Below are 18,162 nucleotides of genomic sequence, written 5' to 3'. Positions count from 1 at the left end.
AGGTGAGTAGGAGTTAGGTAGGTGAGGGGGGCCAAATGGAAAGAGTGTTCCAGGCCAAGGACTCAGGGTAGATAAAGCTTGAGGAGAGGTGAGAGGGCCCTTTCCACTTAGGAACCGAATCAAGTTCAGTGTATCTGGATTGTAGGGAATGAGATTTCAGAGAAAACAGAGACCCTATGATAAGAAAGATGTGGGCATATTTGATGAATGTTTAGAAGGCAGGACCTGGAGGACTGGATGTTTGGGTGGGTGAAAGGATAGAGCAGACCTCAGGTTTCTGTTAAGAGTTCCTCAGTGAATGAAGATGTTAGGGGGAAGATGATCAAGTTCCATTTGGGACATTGTAAGTTTGAGATGCCTGTAGAAGATCTACAGGAAAGAAAGAGTAGTAGACAGCATGGAGTATAGCAGAAAGCTTTGGCTAAGACATACAGTTTTGGGTGACATCATCATACGATAGGATGAAATCAAGAGTCTGTAGGTTTAGTAAAGCAGAAGATTTTAAGATCAAATCTTGAAGCATATCAGTGTTTAAAGGATACGTACAAAGTGGAGTCTGCAGAGACCATTAAGATACAGTGCACAAAGAGGAAAGAGCAAACTAGATGGCTTGAGATGTCACAGAAGCCAAGGGAAGACTGAAATCCATCCAACGCGGAGACCATTAGTGACCTGAGTAAGAGGAGCTTCAGCATAGGGGAGGTGTGGGGAAAGGGAAACACAGCCTGGCCCAGGCTTGCTGGTAGGGAGCGAAGAAGTGAGCAGACAGTTCTTTTGGAAAGCTTGGTCATGGAGGGAGAGGAATGAAACAGAAACTGGAAGAAAATGGAGTTGAGGGACTATTTTTTAAGCTGCTGGAAATCTGATCAGTTTAAGGGCTAATAGGAAGAATTCATTAGTGATAAAGAGCTTGGCCTTAAGCTGAATTTAGCCAGAAATTAAAACTCCTTTTAAAATTTTTCACCCAAACATGTCCTTTTATCTTTTGGTATTCCAAATAAATTAAATTCCCAACTATTAATCACTCTGCTACTTGTAGCTTTCACTGTGGTCTTGTTATCCCAATGAGATTGCAAATTCCTGTGAAATAGGATTCAAACTATTCTACTCCCTTATTCTGGATAGCACTTAGTTCAGGGTCTTAGGCAGAGAAAATTCTCCACAGATATTTTTAGCATTCTCATTTGTTGATTCTTTGGGGAAATGTTTAATGTCCACCGTATGCCAGGCGTTATTCTAGGTGCTGAGGATATAAAGGTCATTAAACCAATCATATTCCTTTCCCCCAAGGAGTTTATAATCTAGGGAGACAGTAAATAAACTAGTAATTAAATAGGGAAACAAAGTAATTATGAAATGCAAGAGAGATCCTGAGTGGCTACTTTATATGTACTTATATATATGCATATTTTCCCCATGAATTCTTTCCACCATTGTGGGTGAACAACCACAAGCAATTGGAGAGCTAAATGACTTAAAGTGGAAAGAAAAAGATAGTACAAAAAAAAATGGGAAGTGTTTTTGTCATAGTGTAGATACTTCTTTGTTTACCGTTCCTAAAGTCATCAGGAATATGATGGCTGAGATTTGGGGGAGTTTTGTTGGTTGATTGTTACCTAGCATTTGAGGAACTAATCAGCTCTCCACGTATTCTCATTTCCCTTACAGTAATTTGCCATCTTCCATGTATGAATGGAGGGCAGTGTAGCTCAAGGGACAAGTGCCAGTGCCCTCCCAACTTCACAGGGAAGCTCTGTCAGATCCCGGTGCATGGTGCCAGCGTGCCTAAACTTTATCAGCACTCCCAGCAGTCAGGCAAGGCGTTGGGAATGCACGTTGTCCACTCTACACATACTTTGCCTCTGACCATGACCAGCCAGCAAGGAGTCAAAGGTAAGCTGATTATTTCGATTTTGCCCATTCGTCAGAACTCTGTTAACATGCCAACGCCACACAGAAGCCAAGGGTCTGCAGGGCTGGTATTGGAACAGAATATGGGCCTAGGTATATGGCGACTGTGCTTTCCAGGCTGTAGAGAATGGTGTCTAGGAAATAAGACAATGGAGCCCATCTTTCTCTGGTGACCCAGGACCAAGAGTTAATAAACGTACATGGCACTCTTCTGGCAGGGCCTGGGAAATGGAATGATGAGCAAGATGGTGTTATGGCCCTTATGGTATTAATAAACCAGTAGATCACACAATACCTGCTGGTGAATGTCAAGCCTATTTTGTAGTCAAAGAGCGCTTGGTTTTAGTTCTAAACAGTCTATAACCTCCCTGGGCTTCAGTTTATCCATCTGTAGAGGAAGGTAAACTAGGTCACTTGGAGCTAAGAAATTCTATGACTAATTCATTCTTTTCAACCTGGCACCTTTTACATATGCACAATTTAAAAAAAGGGGGTCAGAGAAGTGTTACTGGATCTTATTCTTTAAAATCTGAATCTTAGCATCAGAAGATGAAATTCTGTGTGAAAACTACAGAGAAAGAAAATACAGATATAAAATATCCCGCTTTGGTATTTTGTGTGTGTCACGAGAAGCACAGAAGTAGGTACACACCAGGTTTAAGGGTAAGAGTACTATGCTTTGTGAAATTGTATTTAAATCCTACAGTCGCTAAGATGGAAGCTTTGTGAGAAATTCAAAAATAACTAAACCCTTGAATCTTTGTTACTCTTGTTTGATAAAATGCATGACCACAAGTAGCACCAATTTCATAGCTTTATGACTCTTCTGAAAAAAATTTTTGTCTCGTGGATCTGTTACTGTGAGAGGTTTAAATTTCTCTTTGTAAAAGCAGTTTTATTCTTTAAAGTATATAAATTCAGGTTTAATTTTTGAGTGTCCCCCTTTACTCTCAAGAGTTTTGATGGCTGTGCAGCAAAAATAGATACACTATAAATGTATCATTTATCCTATGTATAATATATATGTGTACTTAAGTATGTGTGTGTGTATAAAATTTCATTTCATGCTGACTAGCATGAAAATTTATTTTCATCCTTACGTGCATGTTAATTTTTTATGACTGATAAGTTTTCCTCCCCATCTGTTTTAGTGAAATTTCCTCCTAACATAGTCAATATCCATGTGAAGCACCCTCCTGAGGCCTCAGTCCAGATACATCAGGTTTCAAGAGTTGATGCCCCAACAGGCCAGAAGGTAAAAGAAGCTCAACCGGGCCAGTCCCAAGTCTCTTACCAAGGGCTTCCTGTCCAGAAGAGCCAGACGGTCCATTCCTCGTACTCACACCAGCAAGTCATCCCTCACGTGTACCCAGTGGCTGCTAAGACGCAGCTTGGCCGCTGCTTCCAGGAGACCATTGGGTCGCAGGTGAGCAGCACTGCCCAGCCCGTTTTAGGATGTGTCTAGTCTCATTTTAGTGGGAAAGACAGACTTGGTAAAAATAAGTTTTTTGTAGAAGGGGTTGGCAAACTGACCTGTGGACCTGTTACTGTAAATTAAGCTTTATTGGACACAGCCACACCTGTCATTTACATACTATGTCCACTTTCATGCTATTGACAGAAGGATTGTGTACTTTCAATGAGGTCATATGATCTGAAATGCCTAAAATATGGTCTGCAAAGCCCTTTACAGGAAAAGTTTGCCAACTCCTGATATGCAAGATAATTGTAAGCATTGTAAGATATTTGGAAGCTTCTGTAAGATCTTTAAGATTATTGTATGTATTGAACTTCCAGAAATGCTGCCAGAAGTCCGTGATTACCCATTGGTCTTTTTTCAGTCATGGTGATATGTATAAAACATGTATCAGGCATGACACACGGTACATGAGATATACTCTGCAAAGATGTTTGAAAATATTCATGCTTTTTTGCAATAGTTTGCCGATTAGTGGCTACAGTCAAGTTTTGAACCCATCATACAACAATAATTTGTCATTTATTTTCTTATAAAAATTTATAACTAGAATGACAATTCACAAATTGTTTGAAGTGCATTTTATTTCTTTCATTTTTATAACTTTTTTATGGTTTATTTATGTATGTATGTATGTACGTATTTTATTTATTTATTTTTGGCTAGTTGGGTCTTCGTTGCTGCGCAGGCTTTCTCTAGCTGTGGAGAGCAGGGACTATTCTTCATTGCAGTGCATGGGCTTCTCAGTGTGGTGGCTTCTCTTGTTGCAGAGCATGGTGTGTGGGCTTCAGTAGTTGTGGCACATGGGCTCAGTAGTTGTGACTTGCAGGCTCTAGAGCACAGGCTTAGTAGTTGTGGTGCACGGGCTTAGTTGCTTCACAGTGTGTGGAATCTTCCTGGACCAGGGACCGAACGTGTGTCCCCTGCATTGCTAGGTGGATTCTTAACCACTGTGCCACCAGGGAAGTCCTGAAGTGCATTTTAAATATCATTGGAATTATGTGTAACTTTAGGTCTATATATCATAAAGTGAAAGAGAGGCTGCCTTTTCTTTAAAACTCATCATTGCATTTGCATAGTAAAAGCAACATAAAATTACTGGTTCCTCTATCCCAGTTACTTGGTGCTTCCTGCTTTGGAATTTTGTGATAATGACATAGCTTTGTCCTGTGATTCTTCTCCTGTCACCTGATTATGGCTTGAACCCCCTGTGAGAAGAACAGGTGAGATGTATTTATTTTTCGTGCTGTTGCCTGAATATTCAGAAAGTAGTGTGTGTGAAATATCTGTTGGTAGTAAAATCAATCATTCTTGCTTTTGAAACCTGGCGAACACTTTTAGGTGCTGGGCAAGTCCATGGTTGGGTCATCCCCTTTCTTCTGGGCAAAGAGGCAAAATTGGTTTGTAGACCAGAATGGAAAGAACAGCCACATGGAGTTATAAGACCTTCGTTAGAGCCATGGGCTCAGCACTTGGTGGCAGGGAACCAGCTTCCTTATTTGTAAAGTGGGGACAAGAATATAGGGCTTTGTCCAGATTAGGCAAGGTAATGTAACATGCTCTGCAGATGTTAACAGAACTATGCAAATATTAGCTTAGAAGATGCTGACCTAGTGATAGTCAAATGTAAAAATCGAGCAGTGATAGCTTATGTCATGTAACTTCAGTAAGACAGGGAAGGCTTGATCCCTGATGCAACCTTGGTCTGCCTGCAGATGCCTGAAATGCCTACTGAAGGGGAACCTTTTCCTTTCTCAATTGAAGACCAAGTTTAAACACGTGCTTTTTGGAGAAGGAATGTCATCAATTTACATTTAGCTTACACGTAAAGCCTGGATTTCTGTGTTAAGGGCAATTTTTTATAGCGGCAGTGGGGCTGAAGTAAACCTCAAATGCTGCACGGTTTGCCCCAGACAAGCCTTGGAGAAGGAGGATGAATTTGGTGCCATTTGCATTGTTTAGTCATTTCAGCTTAGGTTGGTCATGAGAAAGGAAAAAAGCAGGTCCTTTTAAAATTCTTTGCCCTGTATCTTTCTCTCTCATTTCCAAGTTGGAACACAGATGGTAAAAAGCAAGAAAATGTGATGTCAACAGACTTGTTATTCTTGTACGTGTAATAGTAGGCAGATGACTGCTAACCAGAAGGAATATAAACAGTTTACTCTGAGGCCTAAGCTGAACTATACAATCCACACAAATTGGATAGTTGGTGGAGTTACCCAAGTAATTCAAACTCGGTGGAACGCTTTTTTGCCTTATCTGGATAATTCTCTGACTTTTGGTCTGAGTGATCCAGACAGTGATGTCAGTTCTTAATTCACTTTGCATGTGTAGTCCCTAATCCACAGCTTCAAAATAAGACCTGTTTTGAGAAAACATTCTCAGAATACACTTGTTTTCCTATTGGTGAGAAATGTTGCAGAATACCTGTGTTTGTCCAATTTGTGCAATTAGGATGATCCAGGCATTAAAAAAAATTATTGGCAAATAGTCAATAGTATATAAGATGTATCTTAAAAAGATGTTTGAAAATATTTATACTTTCTTGCTGTGGTTGGTTTGCAAACATAGCTGTAGAGGGAGGTACAGGTGGATTTTAAATGAATGGCAGAAACAACTACATAAATACTCACTAGTGCTTTGCTTACTGGGAAAACTCTTATTAGATGCAGATTGCAACTACTGAGACCTTAATGTCATAGTCATTGGCAAGCACCTGTGTTTATGTATTACCATTAGAGGTCATATACAAAACAAATTTGGTAGAAATAGCACTTGTTTCTGTGTCACTTTCTAAAAATGAGGCAGTAAACTCGAGGTTGAAAACCCAGCATGTATTTAAATTAATGGGGGCTTCATAGAATAGAATTTCAGGAACTGCTTTTATAGTGGAGGAAAATGGATGATTGGTTAGGAAGTTAAGCTCACAGAGAAGAGGGGGAGAAGTTAAACAGAGGAGAGAGAACACTGCAAGAAACAGGTAAAGAAGAGGTGTCAGAAGAGACCAGAGAAGTAAACTAGTTTAGAGTTCCTGGTAGGCGATGGCACAGATATGAAACCTTTTAAACCTGAGGCTTAGGGCAAAATAAATGACTTGGTGTCAAGGTAAAAATAGCGTGATGCTCTCTTGATCAGGTGATCAAACTCAGAATCATTAAAAGGGGGACAAATGACAATATGTGCCTCCTGATTGGATACAGTATGAAGTCTACAGCAACACCTTAAAAGCATTCTTGCCAAAAATGTATAAGCTGAATCTAATCAATACTTTACACCTAACCTCCAGCTCATAGGGAGTACTGAGGGTGAAGAAACAAGCCAAAACTATCACACTTCCTCACATCAGAAAGATTGATAAGATAGGATATTATTGCTTGGTTTCTTCATTTAATTAAAAAATATAGATTGACTTCCCCAATAAGAGACTAAGGGGAGACAACAGCACATATAATGTATGAGGCTTAATCATATCTTGGTTTTAAAAAAAAAAAACAAACCCAGCTCTGAAAGACATTTGAAGAACAATTGAGGAAGTTTAAATATGGGCGGGATATTAGATGGTATTTTGGAACTATTATTTTCTTAGGTGTGATAATGGTATTATTGGTATGTAGGGCAGTGTCGTTATCTTGAGTGAAGAATGTCATGTTGCGTATAATTTACTACTTTCAAATGCCTTTTATACACAAATATGGCAAAATTGTAACAGTTGTTGACTCTGAGAGGTGGGAATGCTAGTGATCACTGTGTTGTTCTTTGAATTATCTCAACATATTTGAAAATTCCTTAGGCGCAAAAGAAGGAAAATGTGAACATTTCCTAGACTTAGAATAATATAATTTTAAAATGAACTTAAAAGCTCTAAGTTTAATACATTTAATGAACTTTTAGAAAATTTTTGAAAGTTTCAACTTTTGAATGAAATGGGGGTGGATGTGGGGATGGTAGGCATGAGGAGGCCAGGGAAGAGAAGTTGGCCTTGGTGCAGTTGTGAAATAATCAGGGTCCAATCTAAGAAGCAAAGTTGAAAATGAAGAGATGAGTGCAGAAGCTTTTGTAAAGATTCCAGCATCAGGATTTGATTATGGGCTGTTGTGAAGAAAAAGATGGTGATGAGTTGGACTATTCTGAACTTCCCGGCTTCAGAAATCAGATAAATGCGCTCTCTGATTGATTAACTGACCCTTGGAGGGGAGGATTGTGAGGTAGAGTAGCCACATCTTTGTTTTAACCAGTTCCATCTTTGATTGATATCAAGAATCAGGTATTCTTGAATATCAATCAGGGAATCCAGTGCTGTTTTAGAGATGAAGTGAGAGAGGATTAATGGAGAAGATTCAGTGGTCAGTGACTAGACTTAGTGATGAGAGTTAAAGTAGTAAGAACAGAGATTTGTTTTGGCTTGGATTATAAAGTGGAACAAGGAGGAATAATGGGATTGGAAATACCTAAAATGTTTTTCACCTTGCTGGAGAGTGTCAATGACAGGGGAAATACCTTTCCTATCGTAGAAAGTAATGTTTCATCTTTCAGAGTCCTAAAAAAAATTTCCTGTTCTTAAGATTATATAAACTGTTGATTTCTGTGTGAATCAGGCTAGGTACAGGCATCACTAAATTTGCTTTAAAGTATTAAAAGAATAGAAATTAATAAAACATACAGACTGGCTAAGAGGAATTGGTTTCTTGAATGTAAATCAAGTTTGAAGTAGTTGAAAAGTCATAATTTTGGTTGAGATAGGTATCTGTGGTGCCTGCAGTAAGCATTGGTACTCCATATGCATTTGAAAACATTTCTGAGATTTTGCTCAATGCATAGATCAAATTAGAATTACATTTCTAGGGGTTATAATTACCAACTACTTTCAGGATAATCTCATGTTTTCATGTGCTTACTTCAACATTTCCAGGCAAGTTTTCATCTCTAAGGAGAGGCCGAATTTCAAAAAAATACCCCTCAAGTCTGTTTTTGCACCACAGGGTCATTGAGTGTGTACATTTTTTCCATTGTGCAAGGGTGTCCTTTATTTTAAACTGGTTCTCTTAACAGTTACTAAATTTGAGACTTATTTGGCATCTGAGTTTTTAGTTGTTTCAAACATGTTTTATTTATTGCCCAATTACTGGAAATAAACATTTATAGTGACCTAATGAGGCCAGATGGTGTGAAAAGACCTTGTGTGAGATGTAGGGTTCAGAGTCCAGCTTCCATGCTGGGTGTGCCATTGCCGCCTTGTGAAATCATGTGCTTTTTGTTCGTTGAGGGGACATGCCTCTTAATTAGACAGGCATTACAAGATGAGGCAGAAATTCAAGTGCCTCAAGACTTTCCTATTGCAAGTGCCAAAAGAGCAGCAAATTCCATGTATAAATACCTGAGTTAAGTAAGAACAGAAATACTAGAAAACCTGAAGTAGATGTAAACAGAAGAGAGAGATATTTTTAGTACAGCACTCTAGCACAAAAATAATCAAATGACACACAAACCCACTTGTAGTTGGCAACCACAAAATCCCCATAATGGTTAAAAAAAACCCCACAGGTACAAGATGTACAAACTGTAAGGTGTCAGATAAGCTATAAGGATATATTGTACAACATGGTAAATATAGCCAATATTTTACAATAACTATAAATGGAGTATAAAATTGAAAAATTGTGAATCACTATATTGTATATCTGTAACTTCTATAGTGTTGTACAACTGTAATTCAGTTAAAAAAAAAGTTTAATTTAAAAAACGATAAGAAAAACTCTAAGATTAAATTCTCTAATAGATATTCTATAGAAGAAAACACTTTATGTGGATTAGGAAGAAAAGGACCACTTTTTTTTCACATCTTTATTGAAGTATAATTGCTTTACAATGCTGTGTTAGTTTCTGCTGTACAGCAAAGTGAATTAGCTATATGTATACATGTATTGTCAAATCCCCTCCCTCTTGAGCCTCCCTCCCACCCTCTCTATTCCACCTCTGTAGGTCATCACAAGGCATTGAGTTGATCTCCTTGTGTTATGCAGCAGCTTCCCACTAGCTATCCATTTTACATTTGGTATTGTATATGTGTCAACGCTACTCTGTCACTTCCGAAGGACCACTTCCTGATGTGAAATCCTGATATCGTTGGAAAAACCTTTCTTTCCTTTAATTACTGGTCATATAAATAATAAGCCCTGGGGCAAACATTGAGTTAAAGTGACATGACAGTAGTTTACGATCCTCTTAGAGGTTCCAGAAGTTGTTCCAACTATTCTTTTTGGACAGGAAAAATAGAGAGTGGACCATTGGAGAAAAAGATTCTCTAATTAGAGATTGGTCTCTTTTGGCAGATAAATTCAATAACATCCTCAAGCTCTAAACCTTAACACTGAAACTAACACACACACACACTTATTTACTTCTGAAGGGCCAAACAGATGCATTTTGCTTTTGTTAAAAGACACTTTTTAAAAATAAGCATCATGGAGAAATTAACAGGAAAGCATGAGCTCACTGAAGTGGAAAACTATCTTAACTACATGGCTGAAAGTACTTTTTAAAAAAGTCTCAGTGCTTCTAGCCCAGGACTTTGAAGAAAAATATTTCCTGGTTTCCACCACCCAGAAGCCAATGAGAAAATAGGGAAACAGATGCCTGTCAATTCAACATGGCAGAAAAAACAGAGGTGGATAAGTAGAGATGTAGATGTAGAGATGGGCTGCAGACTTTCCAAATCTCTTCTCAGTGATGGAAAAGGAATTTAGTGCTCAGTGAAGGGAGCTAGGACGTGAAGTTCTGCTTAGAAACCTCTTCTTTGGTTTCCTCAGACTCTCCTCTGCCCTGATGTTGAGCATTACTTGAGTGAGGCCTGAAGCTATGATGAAATACTAATTTTATCCTGATGGGGTATAATGCCAGAATGGTTGTAACATTTTACACTGGTTAATTCCCTAAATTGAGTCCATAAACTACATACATAGATAAGAAGTCTAAAGAAAGAATAACTATAAAACATTTTACTGAAGGCTCTTGGCGTCTTACTTCTGTGTTATCTCTTATGTGGGAAGGAGAACTGAGTCAGTCAGGCTGGGTCAGCCGCGGGTACAGGTGTGTATGTGTCCCTCTTCTCTTCGGCCACATGCTCTTGGGGTCGAGGCCCTCCTGGGTGAACGTGGCCTTCTTGCAGAGGGGCTGCTGGGCAGTGATGAGGGAAGGCAGGGGCAGAGCTGCCAGATATCTGCCTTCTCCAAGAGCACAGAGCCCCGTGGGGGTGTGCTGATTGCATTTACTGACGTTTGGCCTCCTTCAGGTGGAATAAGTCATAAACACTAGGCACTTCCTATGCCATCTGGGTTTTACTTCAGTATCCGAATCAAATAGTCCTTTAGCATAATCTAAGAATTATTTAAGTGACTGTTAGAGAGTCTGGTTGTCCCCAGTGGCTCTGAAATGGCCATCCTTGGCAAACCTTACCTGTGTCAACAGCACAGGGTATCACTGAAGGTGTCACGTGCACCGCAGTGAGAGGTCCTGGACCTCTACAGTGTTGGTTGCTCCTGTTCCAGCCACCTCTGCCAGATGGACTTCATGCAGGGGCCCTTTTCCTTGGAGGCAAGAAGATCAATAAAGACAGGGATAAGATCCAAGGGGGAAACACGCTGCATATGAAAGAGAACATGTCTCCATGTCACTGGGCGTCTGCCACTGGTGGGAAGAACCACTGGTTTTACTTGGATTGAGATTGTAGGGCTGAGACATTAGCATAATCAAAATATAGATTCCTAGAACTGAAGTAGAGTACTTCAGAGAATGGGGGATGACCCAGACGTTACCCTTCCTACTGCCTAATATCCAGTCTTTACCAGGCAAATGTCTTCTTGGCACCAAAGATCCTGCCAGTTTCAAGTGCTCACTTACCCTGACCTGTTTACTAGACAAGCAAGTTTGTGCTTCTTTGGTCTACTCAGATGTTTTTCATTTTATTGGCAGTGAAAATGCCTTTATCGTGACATGGAATATCAAATTTCAGTATTTTATACCTCTAGGGCTCACTAAAATCATGTACCTATTAATTAGACTCCTGTTCTTGCAGAGGAGTAGGCATTGAAGTTGATCACAGGGCAGTTCAGCGTGGCTGCATGTTATGTCACTTCTGATATTGGCAAACTGGCAAGACTTTGTGGTCATTACATTTGAAGGTGACAGTTCTGAGCATGTTGGAAGTGGATTTTAAGAGCCCATGACTTGAACTGATGGCTGGTTTAGGCTTCTATACATGACAAAAGTGAGTGAAGAGTCGCAGCTGGTATTTCTAGGATCTGATGTTGTTTCTTGGCTTTGCCTGCATGACCCCTTGGAATTGAGACTTGCTAAAATGAAGCAACAACCCAATCCATCAGAAAAAACAAGCAACAACCCAGTCCTTCAGAAGCTGACCCATAAAGTTGTAGTGAAAAAAGCAACATTACCCTTTGTTGAAAGATAACAAAAGGATTCCCCAACTCTGCCCTGCACCTTCCCCCACAATAATGATAAACACTTTTTTTCTCATCCTCATTCCATTTTTTTCTCCTTTTGAATATAAAAGAATCTATATATGAAATTGGATATTGTTTCAACAAGATCGCTCTTTGAGACTGTACATTTACTCTGGTGATACTGCGGTCGTGCAGTTTGGAAATTGATTTTGAAGGAAGTGTTTCAGCACCAGTTAATGAGCTGCACATGAGAAGCAGTCTTTTGATTTTCTGCGGCTCACCCATTTACTATATTCTCAATGAATCCGAAAGCTTCTCATGCTCACTCAGTTCAGCCTCTTGTGAGCAGGGATTTGCCACCATTGAGGGTATTTAAAATAACATGTCTTCAGCCCTGAAGAGAATTCTGAAATCCAGACGGAGGAGTTCTAAATATTTTGAACAAAGACAACAGTGCTTTCAAGATGATACTTTGAAGAGGACTGGTTTAGAGTGTGCAAGCTTTGACGGAGTTAAGAAAATGGTCTTACGATTCTGTGGCTTTGGGGCAGGCGTCTTAGAAAGGCAGTGTATTTTTATAAAATAGTTGATAGAGAACATTCACATTTATGGCCTTACTTGACCTTCAGAAAAACTTCAAAAAAAGTAGTAGGTATTCTTGTCTCCCATTTAGTTAAGTGGAGCTTGAGGCTCAGAGAGGTAAGGGGACTGGCTTGTGTTGGCATTTCCAAGACAATAGCTCTTTTTCCATTTTGGCAGATTCACCATATCTCTGGCTCTTGGTTTCTTTATTTTTCAAATAGCTGGTCTGACTGAGAAGACTACCAAGGCCTCTTTTAGCCATATAGTCCTCTGACTGTGATGATTTTGATGTCTTTCTTCTTTTCCACTATCTTAGATGCCACTTATACTCACATATGCACAGGATCTATGGACAAAGCAAGCTGTGCAAACATTGGATAGAGTCAGTACCTAGAATGATCTCTCAAATCCACCCTGACTTGAGAGACTCAAATGTTGGCCTCTTCAAAAAGCCTTTCAGTCCTTCAGTGCACATTGCTCTCTCCCCGCTGCCTTTTACTGCATATAGAATCCAGTCAGACCATTTTGAATTTAATTGTCTTAAAGTTGGTGATTTTGTGCTTCTCTTCTCTTCCTTACAAGTTTGTCCTTTTCATGAGGACAGGGTCACTTACGAACTGAGCTCAGTACTGGGCACAGGTGAATCGTCAGTAAATATATTAGTATTAGTCAGGGTAGGCTAGGTTTTGCTGTAGTAACAAATTCTACGAAAGCTTACACTTGTCTGCACTAGATGTCTAACAGGTGAGCAGGGGGCTCTGTGCTACCCATCTCTCAGGGACTTGGGCCAATGGTGGTCTCCACCACGTTACTGCTGTGCTGTATGGAATACATGGCCTCTCCATTCTGACAGCAAGTGAAGTCTTAACCCCCAATGTGACTGTAATTGGAGATAGTCTGTAAGGAAGTCATTAATTAAATGAAGTCATAAGGGTGGGGCCCTGACACAGTAGGATTAGTGTTCTTGTAATAAGAGACACCAGAGAGCTCCCTCTCTTCGCCATGTGAAGACATAGCAAGATGGCAGCCTGTTACAAACCGAGAAGAGAGTCCTCACCAGAACTGGCCATGCTGGCACTGTGATTTTGGGTTTTGGCATGCCGGAACTGAGAGAGAAAAAAAAAAAAAAAAGTCTGTTGTTGAAGCCACACAGTCTTTGGGATTTCGTTATGGCAGTCCAAGCTGATGAACAGGGACCGGAACATGTGGGGAAGCAAGTGGTTCTTTGGTGAGCAGTACATGTTCCTGCCATAAGTGGCAGAGCAGTGGTCAAGACAGACGTGGTTCCCTGCTTACAGGAAATTAAAGAAACCTATTAATATGGCTTGTGGCATTCAGTTTTTCTACTCTGCTTGCAACCAAACCACAGGTAATTATTAGTTTTGAGTGCTGTGTACTTGGATGAGATACAGAAAAACTGAAAGCGTAACCAAATGAGACACGTGTTACAGTTTACATAGTGTTATGAGGCCCCAAATGGGTTTTTGTTCCTTCTGGTATCTCTGTGTCAACAAAAAGGAAACTGACAAACAATGAAGCTTCATAGAAATAATTTCTCTCAATACGGTTCTAGAAATAAGCACTAGGGAGAATAGGCCTTATGTTCATCATTTGGGAGCGATCTGATTGCTGTAGTAATAACCAGGCCATGCTACGTGCCTGTCTTTATTTCCCCCCTCATCTTGAGTCTGTCTTAATAAAGGAGATATCCATGGTGATGGAAGTTAGGGTAAATTTCATCTTTGTACCATCCAGTATTAGGATTTGTGATGCTACTTGTGTCTTGCTGCAAGGAAAGGCTAGCAGGAATTATGTCGGGATACAATCATGATAAAACATAATTCTTTTTTGCAGTTTAAGAATAGCAAGACACACACGTCATAGCCTGCTAGACTTGACTGTTGAAATGTTCAAATCATTGTAGAGGTAGAGAAAATAGGCAGCCCAAATTTGATCGTTTATTTAGAAAAGATGTCAAGTAGAATCAATAAGTTTCATGCCTAAGAATTTTTTCCTCTTTTATGTTACCTTAAAACCATTTTTGCCTTAGTGTAACTTTAAAAATACCGTTTCATAAAACTAAAGTAGTTGTCTGGAATTCCTTGAAGCCCATGGTTTGGCTTCAGCTGGCTTTAAACAAATACACTGTCAGAAATCAATGTGGATACATTTCCAACAGTTAATGCCCTAGTCACAGTAGATACTTTGTAAAATCAATACCCTGAAATATCAGAGGATTATGGTTGTATCAGATACCCCAAATGCCTAACATTGTTTTAATTACTCTAATAAAAGAAAGCTGGGTGGACTTTAAAAAAAAAAAAAAAAAACTTGCCTACAAAGAATGTTCTGCTCAAGCCAAAGCAAATTTTTTACAAGTTCTTTTAGAAAATCTGGAAGTATTTAAGCGTTTTCCTCTTCTTCTTATGAGACAATGCCTGTTACCCTGCCAGTGCTCCATCATACAATATTCTCCTTTATGACAACAGACCTTTAGAACAAGTTGATCAAATATGTTGCTCTAGTTGTGTTAGTGATAGGGTTCAGAGATTTGGACCCTTTCTCTTATTGGCACATAGACATAAACATATTTAATGTTCTGGTACATGGACGCTGAAGAGCTCTCATGAGGTTTTCTAGTTTGATTTGGAGCCATAGTTGGTCCACAGGCTAGAGGAGGACTGTTTTGCTCGGAAGATGGGCAGAAGTCATTTTGCCAGGGTGGAGATGTGTTTATATCACAGTGAAAAGATTAATAGAAACAAAGAGGCACTGTGACAGAAGTTTGAATTAATCTTTACAGTTACATACAGGGAGAACTTTTCCCGTGAGGGTCCTCATTCTGATTTTTATGAGAAATCCCAGATTTTCAAAAAATGGGATTCACATTCCTCAACCAGATTCATAGAACTGAGAGTGGAGCTTCTGTTTGCCAGAATACCTCAAGGCTTTGTGCCAGAATATTGGAATAAGGTACTTCTGGGTGTGGGTGGAAGTGAGCATGGCAGTTGCACACTTGGAATAATTTATGGGACACCTGTGCAGAGAGGGTTGATCAACCATAACATGACTTTATAATGAGTCACAGCTCAAGGCTGGAAAATCTGCATCTCCACGACTGTCTTGAATAATTTCTGATATTTTGCCTACTGGTAATCATCTATTCATTATAATTCTTATAATTTAGAAAGGAGTCATTGAAAAGTCATGACTGCTTTTGTGTGTGTGTGTGTGTGAGTACTGACTAGCAGGAAAGGGAGAAGGTATGAAACAGGGTCCAGAAGAAGAGGCCTCTCCTGGTTATCACTGATCAAGTTGGTCCAGGCCAGGGTATGATGTTAGGACTAGGGAACACGTGGCAGCAGGAAATCTAGGGAATCAACCTGGCAGGCAGGGGACATTTAAGGAACACAGACCTTCACAGGTTACCCTCACCCAGCACTAGAGTCTATAAAACCATAGAATCTAGGCACATCAATGAATTTGATTGGTGAGGAAGCTAACGTGCAGAGAGAAATAAATTTTCTTCACGTCTTGTCTGGAGTTTACGGTAGGCAGGGGCTAAAACCGAGGCTTTGTGGTCCCTACTCCAGTATTGTTTCTACTGTTCCGTCCAGGCTCTTAGGTCATTTCTTCGGGGTGTGGAGGATTCACACGAAACCATTGCTGTCTGGGCTGCCATAACAAATACTATAGACTGGGTAGCTGAAGCAACCAAAATTTCTTTTCTCACAGTTCTGGAGATTGGAAGTCTAAGATCAAGATGTTGAGAGATTCGCTTCCTGACCAGGCTGTCTTCCTTGGCCACCTTCTCACTATCTTCATATGGCAGAGAGAGAAAGTGCTCTCGTCTGTCTTCCTCTCCTTATAAGGACGTTAATCTTATCACAAGGGCCCCATTCTCATGACCTCATCTAAACCTAATTACCTCCCAAAGGCCTTACCTCCTAATATCATCCCATTAAGGGTCAGAAGTGAATTTGTGTGGCGGGGCACACCAACAGTCAGTCCGTAGTAGTAGCTGAACATGGAAGAACAGATGTATTCTCTGGGACATGTCCTAGGGAGTTGGATGTTCTGCAGTATCTTGTGATTGCGCCGTGGATACTTGGGAGTAGAAGCAGAGTGGGCGTCACTATTTTGGCTTTATGCGCTTGGTCCTCTAGCACCAAGACATGACGTATGACAAGAAGGATCTTGATGTCCCCATTGATATTAGCTGGTTGACTTCTCGTAAGTGATATGATGTTGTCCTTATTGAGTAGAATTAAAATGAAATCTGGATAATCACAGACTCTCTACCGCATTTACTCCCTGACCATTTTTTCCTGGTCAGGACACTTTTGTGAAAACCTGAACATTTTTAGCAAAATCTTAAGAATATAGTGTTTCTTCTTAAATTTCTAGATCATTTTTTAAAATGTATCTCTTCTCCATAGGTTGAATCTGGGACATTGTATTATATTGAGTAACTGTTTAGATTACTTGGTCATTTGTTAAATAAGCCCGGATTTTTAAATGAGGGACCCAGAGGAAGGGGTCTAATATTGACTGTGAGCCATGCATGTCTGGTCATGTGTCTGTCTCATGTAGAATCTGCCTCTTTGTATTGTCCAAGTTTTGAGAGCTCTGTGAAAATGGGCATTTTTAGTTCCATTTTATAGAGGAAATAGAGAGTTTTGCCCATGGCCACGTAGGTGGTGATGGATAACGGGAGAATTTGGACCCATCTTGGTCCAACTTCAAAGCTATGCTCTTGTCATTTATTCAGTCATGGGTCATCTTTACACTGCTTTTCACTGGGCCCACAGGGAACAGGATTGTGTGGGAAGGTCAATTTCACAATCATAAAGCACTGATTCTGCCAAACATGGAGATGCCTGGGAGTTTGCTCTGTGTTGGGACCTCTCTTATTGGGGACAACATTTGTTGGGAAAGAGATCATTTGTGGTGAACTTAAAAGCCCCCTTCTGCTAGTTGTCTGAGGAGAAGTATAGCTAACGGGCCTTTAGTAATTATCCAGTTTTATCTTTTGGTCCTCTGGTTACCCATCATGTTGACCTTACATATAATTTTTTCCCTTTTTCTCCCATGAATGATGTACTCTCTCCTGATAATTCTTACTTATTTTTGAGGATAAGTACCAGATGTAGAATACTGTACTTTTATAAAAACACTCTTTTCTTCCTCTTCCTCCACTTCTTTATCAGTATTTCTGTGTTTGCCACACTACTTCAAAGATGCCAAATATATCATTGGAAGCAATCCAAAACTTTTTTACTTTGGGAAGAGGAGTGGTGACCTTCCCTTTTCCCTGTCTCCTGATTAATTTTGATATCCAGCTACAGATGGAATCCCTAACTGGGAGAATTCTTCACGGCTTAGCTCCACCTCATTCTCTGACTTTCCCCACCAGCTAGCTTTTCTTTTGCATTTGGCCTGCCTTCCTCTGTCCTTCCCCCACCCCTGCCCTGGGGTCCCTTCCAGTTAGTGTTAGGTATTGGGTTTTAGCTAAAGCTGCTCCATCCCTTTGGAATCTCTCTCCCCAGTCCAGCCGTTGAGTCACTGCCTTGTTTCAGTTCTTGCCTGAACACAGCTCCGCATACTCTTGCAAGAAACAGTTGCAGTGAATCAGTCTCTCTCTTCTTTCATGTTTTACTTCGGTGCAGTCTCTAGGAGCATTTTAAAAATCTGTATTAACGTTAACATTTTAGGTTCTGTTTATTTGTTTCTTTG

The 18,162-nt window shown here is 40.0% G+C and overlaps 1 protein-coding gene across 5 annotated transcripts in view; it reads left to right on the top strand.

The window, feature by feature from the left end:
- The window catches only part of LTBP1 (latent transforming growth factor beta binding protein 1), a 395,008-nt gene that overhangs the window by 207,098 nt on the left and 169,748 nt on the right, over positions 1–18,162 (top strand). For all 5 annotated transcript variants that reach the window (XM_057741529.1, XM_057741528.1, XM_057741530.1 and 2 more), the window contains 2 exons: positions 1,669–1,893; positions 3,063–3,337. In XM_057741529.1, coding sequence (XP_057597512.1) covers positions 1,669–1,893; positions 3,063–3,337 — 500 coding nt within the window. The remainder of the gene's footprint in view (positions 1–1,668; positions 1,894–3,062; positions 3,338–18,162) is intronic.

The sequence above is a fragment of the Hippopotamus amphibius genome, chromosome 7, assembly GCF_030028045.1.
Source record: "Hippopotamus amphibius kiboko isolate mHipAmp2 chromosome 7, mHipAmp2.hap2, whole genome shotgun sequence".
Lineage (NCBI taxonomy): Eukaryota > Metazoa > Chordata > Mammalia > Artiodactyla > Hippopotamidae > Hippopotamus > Hippopotamus amphibius.
The sequence above is the reverse complement of the archived record's forward strand: the minus strand, read 5'-3'. Positions and strand labels throughout refer to the sequence as shown.